At 39.6% G+C, this 21,889-nt stretch overlaps 2 protein-coding genes across 5 annotated transcripts; one reads left to right on the top strand and one right to left on the bottom strand.

Moving 5' to 3' along the window:
• Nucleotides 1-971: 971 nt before the first annotated feature.
• cdk8 (cyclin dependent kinase 8) lies at nt 972-12,477 on the bottom strand. 2 transcript variants are annotated; one of them, XM_059327281.1, is made up of 13 exons: nt 12,035-12,477; nt 10,035-10,110; nt 9,467-9,577; nt 8,648-8,788; nt 6,999-7,056; nt 6,780-6,911; nt 6,520-6,663; nt 4,644-4,713; nt 4,364-4,436; nt 4,139-4,236; nt 3,846-3,933; nt 2,843-3,001; nt 972-2,013 (listed from the first exon to the last, which is right to left on the bottom strand). In XM_059327281.1, exons 1-13 carry the CDS (start codon nt 12,160-12,162, stop codon nt 1,888-1,890), a joined length of 1,404 nt encoding a protein of 467 aa, XP_059183264.1. In that variant the 5' UTR covers nt 12,163-12,477; the 3' UTR covers nt 972-1,887. The 2 variants fall into 2 exon arrangements, with proteins under 2 accessions (XP_059183264.1, XP_059183265.1); XM_059327282.1 differs by having other exon boundaries at nt 3,855-3,933.
• Nucleotides 12,478-14,452: 1,975 nt separating this feature from the next.
• Nucleotides 14,453-19,733, top strand: rnf6 (ring finger protein (C3H2C3 type) 6). 3 transcript variants are annotated; one of them, XM_059327171.1, is made up of 4 exons: nt 14,453-14,521; nt 15,637-15,792; nt 15,998-16,120; nt 16,720-19,733. In XM_059327171.1, exons 2-4 carry the CDS (start codon nt 15,651-15,653, stop codon nt 18,567-18,569), a joined length of 2,115 nt encoding a protein of 704 aa, XP_059183154.1. In that variant the 5' UTR covers nt 14,453-14,521; nt 15,637-15,650; the 3' UTR covers nt 18,570-19,733. The 3 variants fall into 3 exon arrangements, with proteins under 3 accessions (XP_059183154.1, XP_059183153.1, XP_059183152.1); XM_059327170.1 differs by having other exon boundaries at nt 15,998-16,162; XM_059327169.1 differs by having other exon boundaries at nt 14,510-15,393; nt 15,998-16,162.
• The last annotated feature ends 2,156 nt before the right edge of the window (nt 19,734-21,889 follow it).

Raw genomic sequence — 21,889 nt, 5'->3', positions numbered from 1 at the left:
ACGGAATAAAAAAGCTGGGCCAGCATCCTGCAGGAAGAGGTTCATCAAGAGGACTTGCTATACTTAGATCTATGCTTTACTCTCCCAGGTGTGTTTGTAGACAGAAACAGTCTGGGGGAGATGGCAGTCATCAAAGAAGGGAAATGGAGCAGGGACTGTACACTGGCTTTAGGCCGTTAGAAAGGGAAAGGGACTTTCATTATTGAAAATGCATTTCTATTTCTGGACAAGGGGGGAAAGCCACGGCATGCATTTGTTATACAGCTGTCAGTTTAACATATATAATTGATTTAGCCATGAATACCAAAGCACACATGTACAGTAGGTGACTGTGTAATAAAGTGGTGAGATTGAAAATACCAACCTGAACTTCAGTCAATGAGTTTTTCTTTGAGATTCTGCATATGACAGAAATACTATAGATTTAATAAATATGGGTGCTAAAACAATTAGTTTGAAAGTTAGAAAATGAATCTGTAAAATATATATATATAATGTATTACAATTATATTAACATTCTGTTGTTAAAGAGTTGCAGCTTTTATATAAATTACATTTGTGTCATATACTCAATTTTGTAAATTTTACACTTGGCCTTTTACCCACTATTTCTTGATGTTTTATAGACAAAATGAAAATTGCTTCATTAAGAAAAAAACAAACATTTGCAGCCATCTTAAAATAACAAATTATCAATAAATGGTGACTATAATTAAACAACAATAAGGTGTCTAAAAAAATTGAAGGATGTAGTAACCTTTCTGTGACATGTTAAAAGTAAATAGATTGATGTCAACATTAAAAATTGATTCCTCCAGCAAGTTTATACACATTTCCTGTCAGCTAATGGGATTTAGAAATAGTTGGCAGCTATAGCTTTGTGAAGTAGAACTGGCAAAAGAAAATGGTGCAAAAGGGGAATACGTTTCTATCACGAATCAGGTGTTTGCACATACAAATTATTAACAATATCAATGTTTTCACTTTTATTGTCAGGATACTTGCTTCATGTAAAATATTTCAATACAATACAGTACAATGCATGTTCCATCTGCCATCCTCCATGCGATTGGTTGGTTTTGTCATCATGTTGTAAGGCTTGCCCACAGCATACAGCAGCTGAGTGCACAGCTGCTTTGCCACAATTGCCATGAAAACAAAACCATGAAAACAGATTAAATTATAAACTACTAAAATCTTTTTTTTTGTCAACTTTTTTTTTGTCCTTTCTGAACAAAAACCCTCAATGCCACAGCTGTGAGGGCTCCACATCCTCCCAGCATGCTTCACAGTTGCTCAGTTCAGTCCTCAGCTGAGGCCCTCACAGGGCCACACACACAAAATAAACGGACAGACGGACAGACAGACAGGAGGACAGTCGGACAGGGATTCTGTCACCGCTGGCAGTCACATAGCAGCTTTCAGTCTCATCCAAGCTTCAACGGGAGGAGGGCTGGGGTAGGGTGAAGGTGGGGGTGTGGAGGCAGGTGGATAAAAAGAGGGGAGGAGATGACACAGCAGATTAAATCGTGTCCCCCCTCAAACCAAGCTATCTTCTTCTGGCTGGTTTCATTCTGTTGGAGTTGAACTCAACCACAGTATCCACTTGTCTCATCCTCCCAACTTGTATTTCACCCATCAGGCTTTGCTCTATAGCGGTGTTTCTAATACTGGGGGTTATGGGTGTGTTGTCTTGAAGTGTAGATTGCTCTCACTCTGACCTAACAGACTGCTGCAGAGAAAGTGCCCTCTGTGGGGTGGGGTGGTTTGTTGCCTTGGACATCCCCACATCCCTCAGTACATTCGTTCAGGTGGGCATGGTGAGGGCTGTGTGTGTGTATAAGTGTGTGTGTATAAGTGTATGTATGTGTGTGTGGGAGGGGTGTCTCAGTAGCGGTGGGTCTGGTGGGAGTACTGGGGCGGCTGTTGGGAGGTAGAGGAGTATCCCATGCTGCTTTGGGGCAGTGATGTGCTTGGTCCAGGGTTCTGGTAGGCAGCATGTGGATTGGATCGCTGCAGGGAAGAAAACATGTGGATATTAATTAAATCCTGTTAATGACACTTTTTGATTTGGTTTCAAAACTTTGCCTCACTTTTTACACTAGTACCCTCTTGGTTTAAAGGTTTAACATTTAATTTGGAAGTTGGGACACATAAAAAATATGAAAATATGTTGATAATGGCCTTTTTTCATGTTGTGACATTGAAAAGACAGCACAGACATCATTAAACACCAATTACGATAATATCAACATGCAGCATACTTAAGAAAAAAAGACAATAATAAAATGTAGTTTAAAAAAATATTTTACAAAAATCACCTGTGACTGACTCACACATCACTAATGAGCAGCCAGGAGGAATTAAGGAGTTACTGCAAGGCTACATTCTTAATAATTCACATTGTGCTTTTCTTTTAATAATGATAAGAAAAAAAGCATATGTGGAGAAAGTTTGACAAAAAAATGAATATTTATGTCCAGATCAGACTGACTAAAATGTTCCAAAAATAATATTAATAAGAAAATGATGAAAAGAAAAGGCATTTGACAAAGATTACATTTTTTAAAAACTGACAAAATTAAGAAAGAAAAATAAAAGCAATGACTAAATTGACCAAAATGTGACATATTTTCGACCGAATCTAGAGTAAAACTATGAAGGATAAAAATGACTAAAAGGTGACTAAACAGAAGAACATTTTCATCTAAAGACTAAGCCTAAATTTAGAAACATCAGCAAAAATTAACACTGTTGTGGCACTGGGAACAGATGTACCAAGCTAACATTAAAGAACCACATTTGTATCCAGAAGTCAACCCTTGAGTTGGAAGAGACCTACCTGGTAGTCTGAGGTCATGATGAGGCCACCTGAGGTAGTGGTGGGCGGGACAACTCGCACTTTCTTCAGAGGCGGGCCCTGGGCGTGGCTGTTGTCAGGGTTGCCAGTGTGCCCCGCCCCGTTTGTGTGGTTGTTTCCCTGTTGCTGCTGCTGGTTTTTCTAAAAAAAAAGATGACATAGGACATGAAGGGATCTGATAAACCAAGTACATACTATAGAAAGACTAACAAAGACACATAGCAGACAACAGAATAGAAGATAATAGAAGAATAGAAAATAAAATAAACTAAAATAATATTTTAAATAACGTTTTTGGTCTTTGGGAAAGTGTGTTTTACTATTAAGCAGATTAAGGGGAACCAGTATGGGGTAGGGATGATAAACAATTTTACTGTTGCACTTATTCTATGATGAAATTAGTTTGTATGATGGAGAACAAAGCACCTGTATAGATGAAACGAGTCAATAAAAACAAAATATTAACAGTAAAAAAATAAATAAAAGACATGCACATTGTATTGAATATGTACATTTACAACCGTGTTGCGAGGTTACCCTACATCTGTACATCTACATTATAGCAGGACTGTTTGTGGCACATTTCTTTCTTTCTTAGCCTTGTCATGCGATCTAATAATTCAGAATCTTCAGAATCATATCTTTGCAAAATTGATCGATATATTGGCTGCTACATCGCTCACCAGTGACCCCCCCTCTAAAATCGCTATCAGTATCAAAAGTGTCACATCAGTCAGTCCCTAATTGTGTTGATTACATACGTTTTATTAATTAATTGAGCTTTTTAATGTTCTTGTTATGCCAGTACAGACCCTCTGGGAAAAATCATGTTTACTTTAAGGTTGTTTAAGTGCCTGTATGGATGAAATGAGTTAATATAAAACAACAGCAGTAACATATGGATTGATAAATAAATCACATGTACAGTGTAGTGTATATGTTTCTCTATATTTAAATGTCATGCATGCGGAAGAGTATGTCGCACATTTCTTACTTTGTCGGCCTTGTCCTCTGGCTCCTCCTCTGTCAGGAACTCCCTCTTGGGGTACGGAATCTGGCAGCCTGCAAACACACTGGAGAAGAAAAAAAAAAAAAAAAAAAAGTAAAGAGGCTTGTAAACTTCAAACATTTATTCCCATGACTCGCCGCTAATTAGCCAAGGGACCTGTTCAACGTAGTCGCTACCCTTTGGGCCATGTGACTCGATCTAAGGAGTAGCACAAGACAGATAGACTGACAGAGCGACATTAGTCTTGAAACTCTAGTCTTGAGACTCACTCAGAGGTTGGCAGGGGCTCCTCCAAAAAGTAAGGGTCCTGCATGGCCTGCTCAGATGTGATTCTACGAATGGGGTCCATGGTCAACAGCTTCTGCAGCTTTAATCGCACATAATGTCAATAATAGAAGTGGCATGATGACAAAGCATCCAAACAATAGCTTATAATGTCTATGAGTTATGCAAATGACATGCAATTGATTATCACTGAGGAATTTATAACTCACCAAGTGGAATGCTTTGCTGTCTGGTTTGACTTTATGTTTTTCCATGTACTTTATAAGGCTGCAGTTTGTGTATCTGTGAAAGAGAAAGGACAAACTGTCTTCATATCCTGCCTTCAGTGCAATTACCCGGTAAAAGAACATGCAGTTGTTACATTGTTGAGTAACGATTGTGAACAACACTCCTAAGTGTCTCGCTGCCAGCAGACATAGCACTTTGCTTCGCTCTAACTTTGTTTCTGATCTTCCAGAAAACTAGGACAGTGATGCTGTGCAGACTCACGTGTTCCTCCTAAAGTCTTTCATCAGCGTGGAGTGTTCTGGCATCTTTTTGATGTCCTCCCAGTCTTTATCTGTCAAATGAGGGAAAGACAGGATTACACTATGTCAAACCCTCCCTCCCTTCAAGAACAGATTATTTAGGTTGCAGGGTCTGGATTACAAATGCTCATGATTTCCCCACAACAAGCCCATGTTTCATCAAAGACATATTGAGCTTGGGTTTTTGTAGGTTTAGATAACTGAAAATGACATCTGCAAGTTTAAAAAAAAAAAAAAAATTGACACGAAATTCGTGAGGCTTGATTGTCTTACAGCATCAAAACAAAACCCATCAGACCAACTGGTGAATTACACAACTGGAGCAGCAGAGATGGAAGAAGGAAAAAAGATCAGACGCAGCTTAGGTGAAGTGGAAAATATAGGCCCAAATGTAGCCCTGCAAGTAAAAGTTTTTCATGTTTGTGAGTTGGCTTCATCTATCGTGTCAGTGGATTGGTGTTTAGAGCCAACAGACCACAGTACCGCCTGAAGAAAAAAAGGAGCTTGAAAAGACCAGGCGAATAATCTGCCTCTGCTAGGAACAGAAAATGCTTCTCCTTCTACACCATTTTTCCACTGAAAAGGCAACACAGAAGCTGTGGTACTTGGGTGTAATAGCAGCTGAATAGCAATAATATACATACAATGTACCTTATGCAAGAAACAGTATACAAAGTTTCCTCTTATTTTTATTCATGTCCACAATTTGGGTTCTTTTAGTACCCATTGATCTCTGGAATTCACCAACATGTTTTTTGTGTTTTATGTCTCTTAAATCTTAAATTTTATTTATTTTTCAATACATTTTCACAGTCCACAATGCAAGAAAACATGTTTTAAATCTGAAGAACATGAAAATATGTATGATTATCATATATCAAATTTAGATTACTATATAATCTAATATTTAGATTAGATTGTTAGATGTTTCATAATTGTTTTTCGAGCCCAACCGATATATCGGTCGGCTCATTTTATTTTTAGTCGGTATCAGTGTTTATGTTGTGTGAAATGTAGCAACATAACCACTTTTGCGCAGAAAATAATGTTTAGGGTGATTTAGAAATTATGCCAGCTATTTTTTTTATTTTATTTATTCCTTATTTAAATGGTCGGCAAATCACTGATACTAGAAACAGTAGTGTTTAGTTAGCAATTCATCTTATCTTTATTTTCTCAGCTTTCATTTCAAGAATTGGTTACCAATATAATATATTGTATGTATGATAATGTTCAATAATGTTAAATATTCTTTAAAAAGGTTATAGTACATTTTCATAATATATTGGTGAATAATCTATGCATATATTGACCATATTGCCTGTTACTATATAGGTAATCCAATTATGTTGATTGTGTATGTTTTATTAATTGATCTATGTTTTTATTTCCAGTACTGACCCTCTGGATAATCACATTTACTTTTAGTGAAGTTAATTTTAAAGAACATCGCTTTCACTCCTGCTAAAGTTTTCTTCTTACAACCTTTTTTTTGATGGCATCTCTCCAATTCCTGGGAACAAGTCAGACTATTTGCACACAGGAAAACACCTGCCCATATATAGTTTACTTCTTGATTATAAACAATCATGATCAACTAAATTCCTCATTCTGAAGAACACCTGGGGAACAGTTGGTGCATCTGGAGTTGACTACCCTTACAGAAAATGAAGAGAAAATATGCAAAAAACGTAAGAGAATGTTGCTGCATGAGGCCCATAAATGGGAAATCAGAAGTACTTATTTCCTCTGAAGTCATAAGCAATACATCCCTTTTTGAAGCAATTGAGGCAAATCATTTAAAAAGTAGTACGTATTTAATAACTGATGAGTCTCACCAGCAGGGAAGCCCATGACGTTAAAGATGCGGTCCAATTGGTCGTGGTGGTAAGGGTTACTGGTCTTGATGTCTTCCTGGCGACAGTGGAATATGGGCTCAGACGTCAGCAGCTCCGCAAAGATGCAGCCAATCGCCCAGATGTCTAAATGGAAAACAGAGCATGCACCAACTTAAGCGGTCACTAAAGTCCGTGGAACTGGCTGCACGTGTTTTACACATGGGAAGTCGTGCAGACAGATGGTGTTGCACAATTCTCACCGATGGCTTTGGTGTAGTGCCGAGCCCCCAGCAGTAGTTCAGGTGCTCTGTACCAGAAGGTAACCACCACAGGGTCGAGATCGGCTAAAGGCTTCAGCGGTGAATTGAAGAGACGGGCAAACCCCATGTCAGCTGAAGAACAGACAGCACAGTCAGTAAAGTAATAAAGAATAAGTTAGTTAGTTGAATTTTAAAAAAATTAAAAAACCTTATACATACCAATCTTTACTCTACCCCTCTCTGGCCCTTCTCCCATCACTAAAATGTTAGCTGGTTTCTGAGGAAAAGAGACAGATACACAGTTTTGAACATGCTTCCACAAAACAAGAGCAAAACAACAGAGATTCAATCAGCTCTGTTTGGCTCAGTTGAGCAAGGTTTGCAAGGTCTGCAGGGTTTACCAAGTTTAATACGAGACTTTTTAAGACCACATAGAATGCAATTTCATGTCAGTTTTACAAAGCATCGTGGAAAACCAGTGGGGACAAAGAGACCTAGAATTATTTATAATTATATCAGATTATTTATAATTATATCACATTTTCAGTACTTAAGAGCAGTTTGTAACAATAATTCATTAAATAAATAAATACAACCTGGATAAGTGACATGAAATTAGTTGATGTATTTACTAATAAATTGTGGATTATTGTTCATTTAATTCAAATTCATCAAATTCAAGCACCTTTTCAGCATTTTAAATTTTTTCCAGCACCTTGTAGCTGTGGTAAATTGCAGATTTATATACAGTACATACAGTATACTTCTTCATCACATTATAATTTCCGCATCATGGGACAAATAAATGTTTCTGATTTTAAAACAGATGTTACTGTGCAATAAACAACCGAAATGTAGTTTAGGTTTCCTATCAGCATTCAACAAAGTGTTTGTGATAAGACTTTCAAGCACTTTATTAAAAATCCAAGGATCTTCCAAGGATTTCCAGCCCCTGTAGGAAACCTAGCTTTAACATTAACACTTGATGTTATGAGATAACGAACTACTCTAGCTAGCATTAGTGGCATTAGTCCTTGTTGTAGGTCTGATGGTGCTGACTGAGCCTCCTGTGCACAAAATCCATTGTCATAACAATTCCACTTTTAGTTTTTAAGTGGGTCATTTCCCCTGACAGGCCACAATCAGACACAAAAACATTTTAGAACCAACATCAATGCTAAGCAGGCAAGAGAAAACTGGATTTTATAAATTATATCTAAGGCTTTTAAAAAAAAAAAAAAAAAAAGATTAATTGTTATTTATTTTGTTGTCAAAGCTTTATCAGGACACCTGCAGATTCTCAGTGACCTACAGTGCTGCATGTTGAGTGTGATCAAGACTATGTTGCTGCCCTCTAGTGGACACAATACAGACACTACATCTCACAGGACAGCAGGTCATTTCCATCTCACTGTGGATGTAAATGGCTGATAATTTGGTTTTGATACCTAGTACTAAATTGGGAGTATTTTTACATTTTTTATTTCATGGATAAAATGCAAACTGAGGAATAAAGCTTGTATGACTCCTTCAGAAATAATATAGCAACTTTTTTTAGATAAAAAAAATTATATTTTTTATGGAGTAACTTTCCACTAAAACAACTATAACATTTTAAAAAATGTATGTGAAATATGCATGTCAATCTTGGTCAACTTCTTAACCAATCATCATTCCTTTATGCACAGATTTAAGTACATATGCTTCATAACTCAACACATGCAGACTGACACAGCTCCACATGTCTCTGACTGATTCTCTGCCCAATAACAATCTTCCAATCTCTCATCAACTGCTGCCTTGTTTTCCCTTCTACCAAAAATATTTCCTCTCTCCCCCTCTTCCCCTTCCCTCCCCAATCCTCTTACAAGGTCTCTGTGGAGGACCCAGTTGGCGTGGAGGTAATGGATGCCATCCAGGATCTGGTAGAGCAGAGACTTGACCATTCCTCTAGGCAGCTGAAGTGGCTTCTTGTTGGCCTTGGACGCTCTGTGGAACTTAATAATGTGCTACAGAAAGACAAGATAATAGCAATTGTGGTGTGTGTGCGAACATAATGACTGAAATCCATCATTTTGTTTTTTCTTCTTCACATCTGCAAGGTCATAAATTTAAGTTTATGCTTGAAGCGAGATGAGTAGGGCTGATGTTTGTGGCATGTGTTTCCACTTCGTTGGGAGGGGAATGTGAGTGTTGCAGCTTTGTGGCAGTAAATGGCATTTTAACTCAGTTCTGATACCCAGCCAAGCGTAATGCAGCAGAGGTTTGACTACAAAATGTTGAATTCTTCTTGGTGTTATGTGCGTTTTAATGAGCCTTAGCAATGCATAATTAGCACCATTTTGAGTTCCCTTCCTTACAGCTGGCTGATAGTGAATGTGAGTATATGTATTAGCACTGTGAATAATTTTGCATTTGTGAATGTCTGTGCTTTTGTACCTCATTTAAAAATATAGATGTATAACCCACATAAACTCATAGAAATGGGTGGGAGACTGCAGGATACTTGTGTGTTGATTTGAACTAATAAGGAAATGATTAAAAATGAATTATACAGAAACTATCCACATGCACTCCTATTCATATGCAATGGACACTATTGCAGGATGTTTGATAAGTCATGCCATGCATGCGGCTCCAGTGTGTGTGTGTGTGTGTGTGTGTGTGTGTGTGTGTGTGTACTTTACCCAGAGATCATGTTCGGCGTAGTCAAAGAGCAGCCATACTTTACGGTCTGCATGTGACAGAAAAACCTTCTGCAGCGAGATGACGTTGGGGTGCTTCAGCTCCCGCAGCAGCTGCAACATACAAACACAATCAGAGGTCCAAGCACACACTCTCATGGCAGAAATCATGAATGACAAACAACCAATTTGTACTAGTTAACACTGCTATTAACTGTTAAAAGTGTTTCGATTACTGTACTATGTATTATCATATATAATGTGAAGAAGGGGGTGGACACAATATTACATGCGCAACTGAATGCAATACAATAAAAGCGACTTGCAACAACTAACACAGTTTTTTTTAATGCATATAATGTTTGATGTTCTGATTTTAAAGGCACAGTTTTTGGCAATGGTATTGTGTCTACCCTTTGAAATGTCAATCCTGGGTCCTATGCCTGTTGCTTACTTTACAAAAGCTACTTTGTGAAGGTGATTTGGTTATTAGATAAGCCACCTAGGAATGGCATCGAGGGTATCAAACAGAGACTGAACGAAGGGACAAAGTAAGGCGGGTAGTTCTTACTGCAATCTCTCTGCAGGCTGACATGGAGATGCCAGTGCCTTCAATCTGCTTGAGGGCGTAGTCCTTATCATCCTTCCTACAAACAGAGACAGAGGCAGAGCAACATCAACACCAGACCAGACTCAGGCCCCCGGAGAGCTGTCTGCACAGAAACATAAAGGGGGGCACTTGGCAGCTGGCACAGGGACTCTGAGAAGAGGCCGAGTTGCATTACCTCCAGATTTGTGTAATCAAGCTCACCTCTGAGGCTCAAAACAATACAGGGGGAGAGGAAACAGGCCCTGTCTGGCAGCTGGTAAGGGACAAACAGAGCACTGGGACTGGCTCTCACTTGAATGAATTGGTTATAACCCCTCCCTCTCTCTGCCTGGCCTAAATCATCTCATAAACCCATGCTTTGTGCTTCCTCAGGCCTCGTCCAACTGCTGCAGCACAAATTAGCTCACAGAGTCTCATAAACAGCAGCCTCCTAAAGTGAACGCTAACATCTTTAAACACTTTAGAGCTCTTTTTGTGTGGTTCCGGCTGCCAGTATGTCCGGGCTGTGATAATGGGCCTAGTATAGTTGCTCAAGCTGCCTTCAGCCCTGGTCCAGGCACAGTTAAGACAGTTTCATGGATTAGAAACAGTAGGGGGAAAGGGGGAATTAAAAAAGGGTTTAGAAATGAAGGTGGGTGGCACTCTGTTGTTCTCAGGCTTTAAAGGTCCTGACCATGAACCACAAAGTACACAAAGTATGGGTGCAGACAGGGACCTTTGTTGCATGTCATTCCTAATCTTCTGTACTTATGTATGTCTGTACTATTGATTAAAATGCAGAAGAACAACAAAATATTAGGGCATTTCTCGAATTTGTAGAATAATTTATCAGTTGATTTAATCGACAGATCTGTGAAACTAGGTTTCTCTATAAAGAATCATGCAAAAGCATTTTAATTTTTAAGAAGAAGATTACGTTATTAATCCCACAATGGAGATATTCAACATCTGCATTTAACCTATCCTTTTTTACACACAAGTGAACACACCATGCAAGGAGAAGTGGGCAGCACATTACTGCACCCGGGGAGCTGTGCAGAGGGTTAGGTGCCTTGCTCCAGGGCACTTTAGTCCTTGAACTGTCAGTCCAGGGATTTGAACCTGTGACTGTCCAGTTACAAGACTGCCTTAGTGTTTACAAGTGATGTCTAAGTGTAATGGAAATAAGTCACTCAGCAGGGAGCATAAATAAAAATAAAATAAGAAGCATAAAAATTACTAATCTGGTAGAGAAGTAAAATAGGACCAAAATGTCCAGTGGATTAATCAACAAAGAGGCGGCAGCCCTACAAAATACACAAAAAGGGATTGGAGGTGGGCAGGTGGACGTTAAGGGTAATAAAAGAAAAAAGGAGCAAAAAATCAACAGGAGCAGAAAAATGAAGGCATGTTAAATAACATAGTGTATCACATAGACTGCTTTTGTAGCCAAAAATAAGTTGTCATGCAAGATTCCTCTGCAAATGAACATGTTTAAGCATTCACACAAAGCCTTTTGGGAGATGATAAAATTCACATAAGTTGGCATAGAGACATTTACCTTGCTTGTGTTAAAAGCAACCCCCCCTCTCTTAAAAAGGAGGCCACTGACACCATTAACAAGTGTTTGCACATGCACCTGCTGCACATTCACATCAGCTGCAAAGGCTCTGAAGTTCAGAAAAAATAAAATAATGCCTATTATTGAGCAACAACACAGGGGGAAAACACAACAGAAAGAGAAGCCACAATCACACTGATGAATCATATGTCAGTGGAAATATACAAAACACAAAGCTGCATCAAGATCCTGACAGTGCAGGTAATTGCAATAAAATGTCCCCTTATTGCTTTACATAAATCTCTAGCATCATGGTTAATCTGACAGTGGATGGAGAAAAATAAGAGATGTGGTTTAAATGTATTTGAGAGAGGGAGGGGGGCTGGCGAAGGGCTAGAGGCCTTGCTGGTCATCAACTCACCCATCTTTTCTCTTCGCCTTGTATACATGACCGTAGGTGCCTCTTCCCACTTTGCATCCTTCGTACTCAAACAGGTCCTCGACACGCTCTCTTTCGCCGGTCAGCTTCACTTTGAAATCATAGTCCATTTTCACCACTGTTTGGGCCAAATGTGTCCGCTCCTTCCTTTTTAAAGCGTCGCTTGGGAGGCAACTAGGCTACTCCAACGAGCTCGGTTTGGTAATTCGGCTAGTTGCCGTCCCCAGCGTGGCCCTTTTCTTCCTTTAGCCCAGCTTCCACATCGAGTTTTCGGGTTAAATTGTTCGTGCCGACGGAGGGGATGCTCGGTGCTCGGAGACAGTCCAGGTGAAAAGACGAGCCCGGATTATATTCCTTTCTCTTGTTGCTGCGTTTCTCCCAGCCGGTATCTGCTCCAAAGAGACGCACTTCACTCGGTAACGACGGCGTATTGGCGCACGGCACTGTCGCAAAGCGTCGCGAAGACAGCCCTGCAGCAGAGAAAAGAAAATGGGTAGACAGACTCTATGTTCAGACTACACCACGTGGAAAATCATACTCGTGATAATTACAGATTATGTTTAAGTTTATTCAATCATAACAACACTATGTTGAAAGAATGTATGTATATTTTTGAAATATTGTGGCATATTTTAGTAGTACAATACGGGTGCATAAAATCTGAATAGATGTCTATTACCTCACTATAAAGATTTATTAATCCATTTGTTGTGTATTGAAGCGATAGGAGATTACATTTTCTCTCCACACAACATAATAAGCACATTAATTCTCAAAGTATGATTTTAATTTAAAATACGTATTAGAAACTGAACGTTTATTTCCACTTTTCAAGCATATAGGCATTTTTTCAAAAGAAAAGAAAATTCAAAACTCAATATAGATCGGGGCAAATCCTGAACATCAACAAAAACACCAAGGTTTTTTTTATCGACTGGATGACATGAATATTTAGACACACGTTTCTTTTTTGACATACCGGTAGGCTACACTTTATTACTGTATAGCAAATTTGTGCTATAATGCAGGCACATAAAGAAAAATCTGGAGAAAAAACAAACAACAGAAAAAAAATTGTTTTGAACTTAATAAGCACATAATATATATACTATAAGCACATTTCAAGCATAGAGGCAATACAAAGTGAACAACATTTAAAACCACTATAGATATAAATATAAATGTAATCATGAATACTAACACGTTTCTTTTTTGGCATTGGCGACACTGGTGATGGTGTGATGAAAGCTTATATAAAAACACACTGTAAAATACTTCTAATGCTATTTGGCCATAAAATATATATGCTATTCGGCCACTTGATACAAACCTTTTATTATCTTTTTTCTTTTCATTATTGTATTGACATGATCAATTTATTTTATTAATGCAAGGGTAGTAATACCATAATGGAATATATATTGCATTTGAAGTATGTGTCATGCATTCAAAATGTTAAATAAAGGTGTATAATTAAATAAGATTAATAAAAAGAAATTGTTTGGAGTTTCTCAATTATTTCAGACATTGCATACAAATAGATGTATGATATATCTATATGATATACTTCACAATGTTGCAGCATCATATTTTTAAAATGGCAGTAAATAAAACTATACAATTTGGCTACTGTAGAATAGTTTCTGTTTTTTGGACAAAAATATTGACCTTGTTACATTTCGTCACCCTGTTAAAATAATCGGCTAACTCATTTTTTCAAGTTTTGTAGGAAACACAAAAAAACTTCACCAAAAGTGTAACATATGACATTTATTGATTATTTCCATTAAAAAAGGATGTAACAAAGGATGGCTATTGGCATAGTGATAACACTGTGTGTAAAGTATGTAACTTAAGAGAAATAAATGACTTAGGCAATTTTTTGAACATGCCTTTGTGACTTAAGCAAGATATGGTAACACTTTATTTTGAAGGTGTCTACATAAGTCACACGAGCCTGTCAGAAACATGACAGGACTAGTATCATGAGCATTAATGTTACTTCAAACTGTCATTAATGTTCATGACACATCCCATGTCATGTTTATGACACGCTCATGTCACTCTTATGTAGACAGCTTCAAAATAAAGTGTTACCATATCTTGCTTAAGTCACAAACGCATGTTCAAAAAAATTGCCTAAGTCACATTTTATTTTGACTTACACACTTGACATAGGCCATTATCTTAAGGGGTCAAATCACATGATCTGATCAACTGAGGATGTAGGCGATTTTACTACGTGTGGCCGGCGTCATGAGGAGATGATTTAGGGGAAAAAACAAACAAAAATTACTTAGGCGATTATTTTAACAGTGTGACGATTTTGCAGATGGTGTTGCCTAGGAACTAAGGTAGCCCGGGTGGTTGTTTCTGGCGGACGGTGTAATGTAGCACCACTGGTCCCATCTTGGTTTGAGAGAGAAGGGAGAGCGAAGCAAACCGTCCATATTACCGCTGCTTTGTCAGGTAGTTAATTCCTTTTAATGTCATTGTCATCTCTTTTAAAACTATGCTGGGGCCGAGTGTTGAGTTCCGTGTGCGATAACAGCTCCATAAAACAGTTTGTTACATTTATATGTGAGGAGTTATTCAGCCTCACAGCTCGCTGGCGAGTCGGCTAACCCAGCTAACACTCCTGTCGACGGGCTAGCTGCGCTAATGTGGTAGGGCTCGGTTAGCAACTAAAGCGTTGCGCATTCAAAATGACACTTTGCGTTGTTTAAAGGTTCACAAAACTGACTGTTGTGTTTGGGCGGAAACGCAGTGAATCAATGCGAGACACTAACATGTCGATAATGTAATTCTGTCATAAAGCGGACAAGATTCTTTGTCTTTCCATCTTTGCCCTGCGTTTACATGGAGAAGACCTCCTTTTAGTTGATCGTGGCCCGCCTTTGTAGAGCGGTGATTGGCTGCTTGGCGTGTCCGTCATTAACTCGAGGCCGGTGATTGGTGGCTAACCAGGATGACAACGCCAGTTTTGTTGCTTTATTCCCCTGCCTTCAACATGGCCTTCCGTAGCTCCTGTTGTAACTTGGCTAACATTAGCTCACATGAAGATTGCGATGTTATTAGGATATTTGTTGTCTTTTCCTTCCAGTGAATGAATTGAACTTTTATCCACACGTTAAATTAGACGAATTAACGGCGTCAGTCTTCGGGCTAAACGTTAGCAAGATTACTGTAGCCTTAACGAGACTCTTGCTGGTGGAGTGTTTCGATAGAAAATGGATGTCGTTGTCTTAACTGTCGTCCTTGGCTGGAGATTATTTATTACAAGATAAAGCAACACATCGAACTCGTATTAAATTTCTCGCTCTATTATCCAATACATCCAGGTAAGAGCTATAAGGCTGGAAAAAACGTTTATTCTTTATCTTTACAAAAGACAATCAAATAGCCATTAGCTTGAAAAAAATATTCAAATTAAATATGAGCATGTCCAGTTTAAACCGTGTGGTTGCACAGGCTCAACGTGTGACTTCACTCCTTATTTTATAAATGCTGCATGTAAACCTTTAGTGCATAGCTTCAGATGAGATTCCACCCCTGACTGACACCCTCACTAATCTGTCTGCCAGCACTTTCCACGGTGATGGACCCTCCTGGTGGGGGAGACGAACGGCGGAGGCAGGCAGAGCGTCTTCGTCGGGAGGAGGCATACTATCACTTTATTAATGAATTGAGTGAAGAGGAGTACCGCCTAATGAGGGACAGCAACCTGCTTGGCACTCCTGGTGAGGCCGGACACATTGTCTTGACGCACTGATTTAGATTTTTTTTGTAGACTTGTTTCACATTAATTCCAAGTAGATGAAGTAAACAAATATTTCAGTAAGTCACTGTATGATAGTGATAATCTGCTCTTATTATCAGAGCAGGCATGGTTCTTCTTGAACCACTGCCGCTGACAGCACATAATGGTGTTCATATGTTACACAGGGGAGGTGACTGCTGAGGAGCTTCGGCAGCGTCTTGATGGAGCAAAAGAGCGCATGTCATCTCAGCCTCGTACTGAACAGCGCTCGCAGACTGCTGATTCTGGAGAGCAGCAGGGCAGTAGCGGTGAGGGAGAGGAGCGAGGTGCTGGAGGAAGACGCGCAGCAGGTAGGGAAGAGAGGGAGGGACTTGTCATTATCTGATCCCTTTAAATCTGGCATTCACTAATCTTCATGCAATATGGCTTGGGTTAAAGCACAGTTGATTTACAAAGAAGCCAAAAAAACATCACATAATGTTACATAATGTTTTTAAGACTGCACTTCAAGAACTGTAAAACAGATTATAGCTTTCATCATAAATTCTCTGAAACTGGATCATTCAAAAAGAACTTACTAATTGTACTCAAGGCTTCTGAAATATTTTCATACATTACTTACAATAAATATTGATACTTTTTTTTATATGAGATTGGTATAAGCTTTGGCAAGATTTAACAAAGGCTGCAGTGTGGTTTATTTATCTTTGTCTGGTTTTGCCTGGTAGCCATCACATTGGAAGTTTGAGTAAGGTGTGAAACAGACTGGCTAAAACTGTCTGTGTTGTAAGGGGACACCAGGAAATTCTAGTTATTTTTATTAAGATTTTCCCGTACAATATAACAGAGTTGGGATGATTACATGATAGTTTACAGTCTTACCCACATTTATATTTTTTTTATACAGGGGGCGCAGAGCCCGGAGCAGAAACTTCTAATGGTGACTCATTACTGGAGTGGCTTAACACATTTAGACGCACTGGTAATGCCACTCGCAGTGGCCAGAGTGGCAACCAAACATGGCGTGCCGTCAGCCGGACCAACCCTAACAGTGGAGAATTCCGCTTTAGCCTGGAGATCAACATTAACCATGATCAGCCAGAGCCTGGGGAGCATAATGACACTGTGGACACTGCAGAGCTGCCAGTGACTGCCCCAAACACGACTTCACCCTCTATACGCACTGCTTCCTCTTTCTCCAACACTCGGCCTTCAACCACGCCAAGGCCAGCCCCTTACCCCACCCCCCGCCCGGCCCTAAGTAGGAGGATGCAGTCCCGGCGTCCACGCAGCAGCACTACCACTCTTTCTATGAGCCCCCCCGCACTTTCTGCACCAGTGGCCATCCCAGCTACTGCTCAAAGGAGAGGAGCCACTTTGCACTCTTTAGTACCACCTCCTACTGTTCCCAACCCTCCAACTGATCAAACTACACCTTCGCAACATCAAGCCCTGAATGCAGAAGTAGAGCAGGGCAATGATGATATGTCTGCTTCTTTAGACTGTCCCCGTGTGTCACCGCACTCTGGGTCTCAGGCCCCAGCTGTGGGACAGGAATCACGTGGCAGTAGGACTCGATCACGTGGTCGTGCACGCAGGGCTTCAGCAGGGGGTGGGGTTTCATCCCGCTTGAGGCGCAGCCGTTCCCCCTTGCACAGAATACCCATTGCCAGTACCACTCCACCATCAAGCAGTAGTGGCAGTGGCTCGAGCATTCACACTGTTGAGTCAGGCAGTGGCACAAGCTCTGTTTCCATAGAGACCGGTGAGACTGTTACAGAACCTGCAGCTGTAACGGAGCCAGCTGTAGAGACAGGAGAACGCGAAAGTGAATCGCATCTCGTAGGAGCAGGAAGTTCAGCAGTGCGACGACACCCAACCATCATGTTGGACCTGCAGGTGAGAAGGATTAGACCTGGTGAAAACCGCGACCGGGACAGCATCGCCAGCAGGACACGTTCTCGTGCCCGGGTTGCTGAGAATACGGTCACATTTGAAAGTGATAGTGGTGGATTTAGACGCACCATCTCCCGCTCTGAGCGAGCTGGAATCCGCACCTATGTGAGCACTATCAGAATTCCACTGAGGCGCATCAGTGAGACGGGCCTCGGGGAGCCGAACTCCACCGCCCTGCGTTCCATCTTACGCCAGATCATGACTGGATTTGGGGAGCTGAGCTCCCTAATGGAAACGGAGGCTGATTCTGAAACTGTTGCACCTAGCCACACTGATGTTAGTGTTACAAATAGTAGCATCAGCCCAGCCAGTCGCCTACATACAAACGAGAGCGACGCTGGCCAGGTTGGTACAGGTGGGGTGGATCAGGAGAGGGTGGGGCTAGTGGGAAGTGAGGAGGACCAGGGTGGGCAGGCCAGGCTCGGAGGAGGAGTAGTTAGCACCACAGAGGGACGAGCAACCAGCAGAGACACCAATAACCTGGTAGAAAACGGTACACTACCCATCCTGCGGCTGGCACACTTCTTCTTGCTCAATGACGAGGAGGATGACGAACACCCTAGGGGCCTGACCAAAGAGCAGATTGACAATCTATCCACACGTACCTATGGTCAGGCCAACCTGGAGGGGGAGATGGGTCGTGCATGCAGTGTTTGCATCAATGAGTATGCCCAGGGCAACAAGCTGCGGCGCCTGCCCTGCTCCCATGAATTTCACATCCACTGCATCGACCGCTGGCTCTCTGAGAACAACACCTGCCCCATCTGCAGGCAGCCCATACTAGCAGTGCATCATGACTGACCTATTTGCTCACAAACACAACTATCAAGTTCCTGGCTGGCTGAACTGAGCATACCCAAGTGGGCTTTGCATGTACATAGCGCTTTCATGGTTTAATTTCTTTGAAAATATCCATTGTGTTGAAGTTGAAGAAGGTTGAACCAAAAGTGCGGAAAAAAAGAAACTATAAATGCAGAGAATTAACAGAACTTTATTTTTTTAGACTCTTTGTTTTCAGCAACATATTACTGTTTTTATTTTCTTCTTCTTCCTATGACCTGTTTCAATGGTCTCTGTCATGAAGCTTAAGAGGCCCATCTCAAAAAGATGGCATTAATGCTTAAGGAGCTCCTGTAGCCGCTGCTGACTAGTCTCACTTTAACTCTTTAATGTCTGATGAGTGTGACGTCTCTTTGTCACAACTGGAAGACACAAATCACTTCTAGACTTGATTTATTCAGTATAAGCTGTAAATAATTCACCACTGCTTGTATTTAAGGGTTTTGAAGCAAGTTGCTCCTCACATGCCATCTGTTTAAATTGGAAGCAGGAAACTTTTCTTTTTTTTTAACATTTACTATTTTAAAGCTTCAACATACATTTTAAAGTGTCCCTTTACAGTTGGTTTAGAAGTGTATGATTTATTGGGATGTGTATGAGCTATGTATTTAATTTTGAAATAAGTTTTATTCTGTATGTCTACTAGTATTTGTTGAAGCCCTTTCCATACACTTGTTCCATATGATTGCAATACAGAATTCATCCATAAAGTCACCCACTAAAATCCGCCACTTTGAAATCATTAACATTACCCATATGAGCAGCACAATTCAAATGAAATGCAGAAGGCATGTGATAATCAGGAATTCAGAGATGTAATTTAGTATGAGTTGTGCAATACGGAGAGAAAAGACAGTATTGTTTGTTTTGCTGTTCATTGTTGTTTACATTGTAATGCCTGATTATCATCTCCACTTAAAAACAAAGTCTTGTTTACCCTGAAATCAATGTTTCCTCTTGGTTCCTGTTGCTGTTCCATACCCGGCAGACACCCTGGGACCTGTGTCATGAAGTTGCATTGAGTAGTTGGCTTGATACATATGCTGATCAAAATCTGGAGCATGGAATTAAAGAATAAAAAATAGATTTTCTAGAGTTTTTAAAGTTGTCCAGCTAACTCAAAAACCCTTCTTCATGGGATAGGTGCTGGAAAATCGCTGGTTTGGATCATGTGCTGCAGCTCTGGCTCCTAAACCACATTTTCTGCCACAGTGCAATGGTTTCAGTCTATTTCAGTTCCAGTGCAACACCTGAATAAGGCAGTGTTAGTAATATGATATTCTTGTGCGCTCTTTATGGTTTGTCTTCACATTGGCAGATATTGGCATTTCTAGTGTAGCACAGGTGAATTATTTAGCTCAACCACCTAGTCAGTCTGTTGCCACCAGGGTCACTTTAAAACAACAGGACACAGGAGCTACCACAGTCCTGCAGTTAACGCGTCACTAATAAAACTGCAGCAATGATTCAGAATTGTATGTGAGTGTGCGAGAGTGGGGTCAGTTTATATGATTTTAATTGTGTGTGCATGTGAGTTTGTGTGGGTGCTGAAGGAAAGGGCCAGCTTCCCAGTAAACCTGGTCCTCAGAATGCTTCTGTTCAGCTCGTCCACCTTGAAGAATTGGAGAGGGGTTGTGGCCACTGAGTTCAGGAGTGAATATTTATTCTGTTCCTATTTAATAAGATGGAAATCAACTTTTGAAATATGAATATGTATTATGTTACAATGTGATGATGGGAGTAAACAGTTAAGATAAATATGTTACTATGTAATAAAATGAAGACATGGGTTTTCTTCTCTGCTCCTTAACAATGGAATAAAATGCAGCTTTGTTATGCCTGGAAATCTGGTGTATATGGGTATATACTATTTATACTTATTTATATTGTTGGTGTGCTGCTAACCAAGCTAGTGACCAACAGGCTGTTTCTAATGTCAAATTGTGACGAAAATACGTGCATGGAACAAACAAAATGTACAAAAAAACAAGTGGATTATTCTGCAAATGGAATTTTAAAGGTTGTTTAAAGGTTTAAAAATGCTGTTAAGCATATAGTAACAGAGCGTTTCTTTTGAAGCCTGTCATTTCTACCAAGTTTAGATTAATTAAAAGGGTAACCAATGTTAGTAGCTGAGCGAGTTAGCTATATGTAACGCTACCTTTTGGAAGAATAACTTACTAGTATTACTCCTCTCAAAACAGACAAGTTTAATTTCTAAACAAAACGCATCCTAACTTTAATACACAGCCCCTTGTCTGGAAATGGATTTGATTATTTTACAGGGTTTTCTTGTTTATATATATAAAGGGCAAATTACAAAATAAATAAATAACCTTTATTTCAAATATTAAAATAAAGTGGAAGTTGAAATCTGTATATAAATAAAATGAAACATTCACTGCTTAATGGTCTTGAATGTTAAATTACAGTGAATTCTGTGTGTAAAACAAAGCAAACTTTAATTAGCTAGATGTTACTGTGAAACAATTATTGACAGTTGGATGACTGAAGACTTCAGCTAAATGATTAAACAGGTGTAAAAATAAAGGTTGTAACAGTTAACCTTATTTATTTACAGCCATATTTCAGTTTCCTCCAAATTATAAAATGATAAAAGGACATATAAAAACAGTTAATTACTATACTTTGAGCCCAGAGGCTGATGCATGCACGCATCCATCATATGACGCGCGCCCCCGTTGCTCAACTGAAAAAGACACCTGATGATAAAGCCACGCAGGACAGGAGCGGAAGTATGACTGTTATCCTTCAAAATAAGATTTAAAATTAAATATTTTTTTTCAAACAGACCAATCTACTAATTAATCCAGCTTTAATTTAATGTTAATAAGAACAAAACATTAGTGTGTCAAATAGTTCCCATGAGAGGAATAATGTATAGTATCATACAAGACCGTTTTCACAACGGCTGTGTGAAACTACAAGTATAACACAAAGTTACTTCAAGTGTTAATGTTAAAACAATTTCTATGATATCCACTAAATACAGAAATGTGACAATGACAATCATACTTATTGAGAAGTGGTCTTTATAAATGCTAAATATGAAAATATAAGTCTAATTGGTACACAAAAAGAGCATGTGAAAAAAAGCAATATTGTGAAAACAGCATACTTTGGGAAAAAAAACAAAAAAAAACAGTGGCACTTTATTAGAAAATATTTCCTATAGTGTAGTGGCCTGTACTAATGTCTATGGGTTAAACCTAATTCTATACAAAATTGTATTATTACATTTTTAAACTGCGAAACGGATC

This window comes from Centropristis striata, chromosome 23 (genome assembly GCF_030273125.1).
Source record: "Centropristis striata isolate RG_2023a ecotype Rhode Island chromosome 23, C.striata_1.0, whole genome shotgun sequence".
Classification (NCBI taxonomy): domain Eukaryota; kingdom Metazoa; phylum Chordata; class Actinopteri; order Perciformes; family Serranidae; genus Centropristis; species Centropristis striata.
This window is presented reverse-complemented; position numbering and strand designations above follow the sequence as displayed.

What these genes read in the sequence shown, in the direction of transcription:
- cdk8 (XM_059327281.1), bottom strand. Translation starts at nt 12,162, where the DNA reads ATGGACTATGATTTCAAAGTGAAGCTGACCGGCGAAAGAGAGCGTGTC. An exon ending in AAAGACTTTAGGAGGAACAC is followed by an intron (nt 4,437 to 4,643) that starts GTGAGTCTGCAC and finishes TCTCTTTCACAG; the next exon opens with ATACACAAACTGCAGCCTTA. An exon ending in GAGCCCCTGCCAACCTCTGA is followed by an intron (nt 3,934 to 4,138) that starts GTGAGTCTCAAG and finishes TTTCTTCTCCAG; the next exon opens with TGTGTTTGCAGGCTGCCAGA.
- rnf6 (XM_059327170.1), top strand. Translation starts at nt 15,651, where the DNA reads ATGGACCCTCCTGGTGGGGGAGACGAACGGCGGAGGCAGGCAGAGCGT. An exon ending in CAACCTGCTTGGCACTCCTG is followed by an intron (nt 15,793 to 15,997) that starts GTGAGGCCGGAC and finishes TATGTTACACAG; the next exon opens with GGGAGGTGACTGCTGAGGAG. An exon ending in TGGAGGAAGACGCGCAGCAG is followed by an intron (nt 16,163 to 16,719) that starts GTAGGGAAGAGA and finishes TTTTTTATACAG; the next exon opens with GGGGCGCAGAGCCCGGAGCA.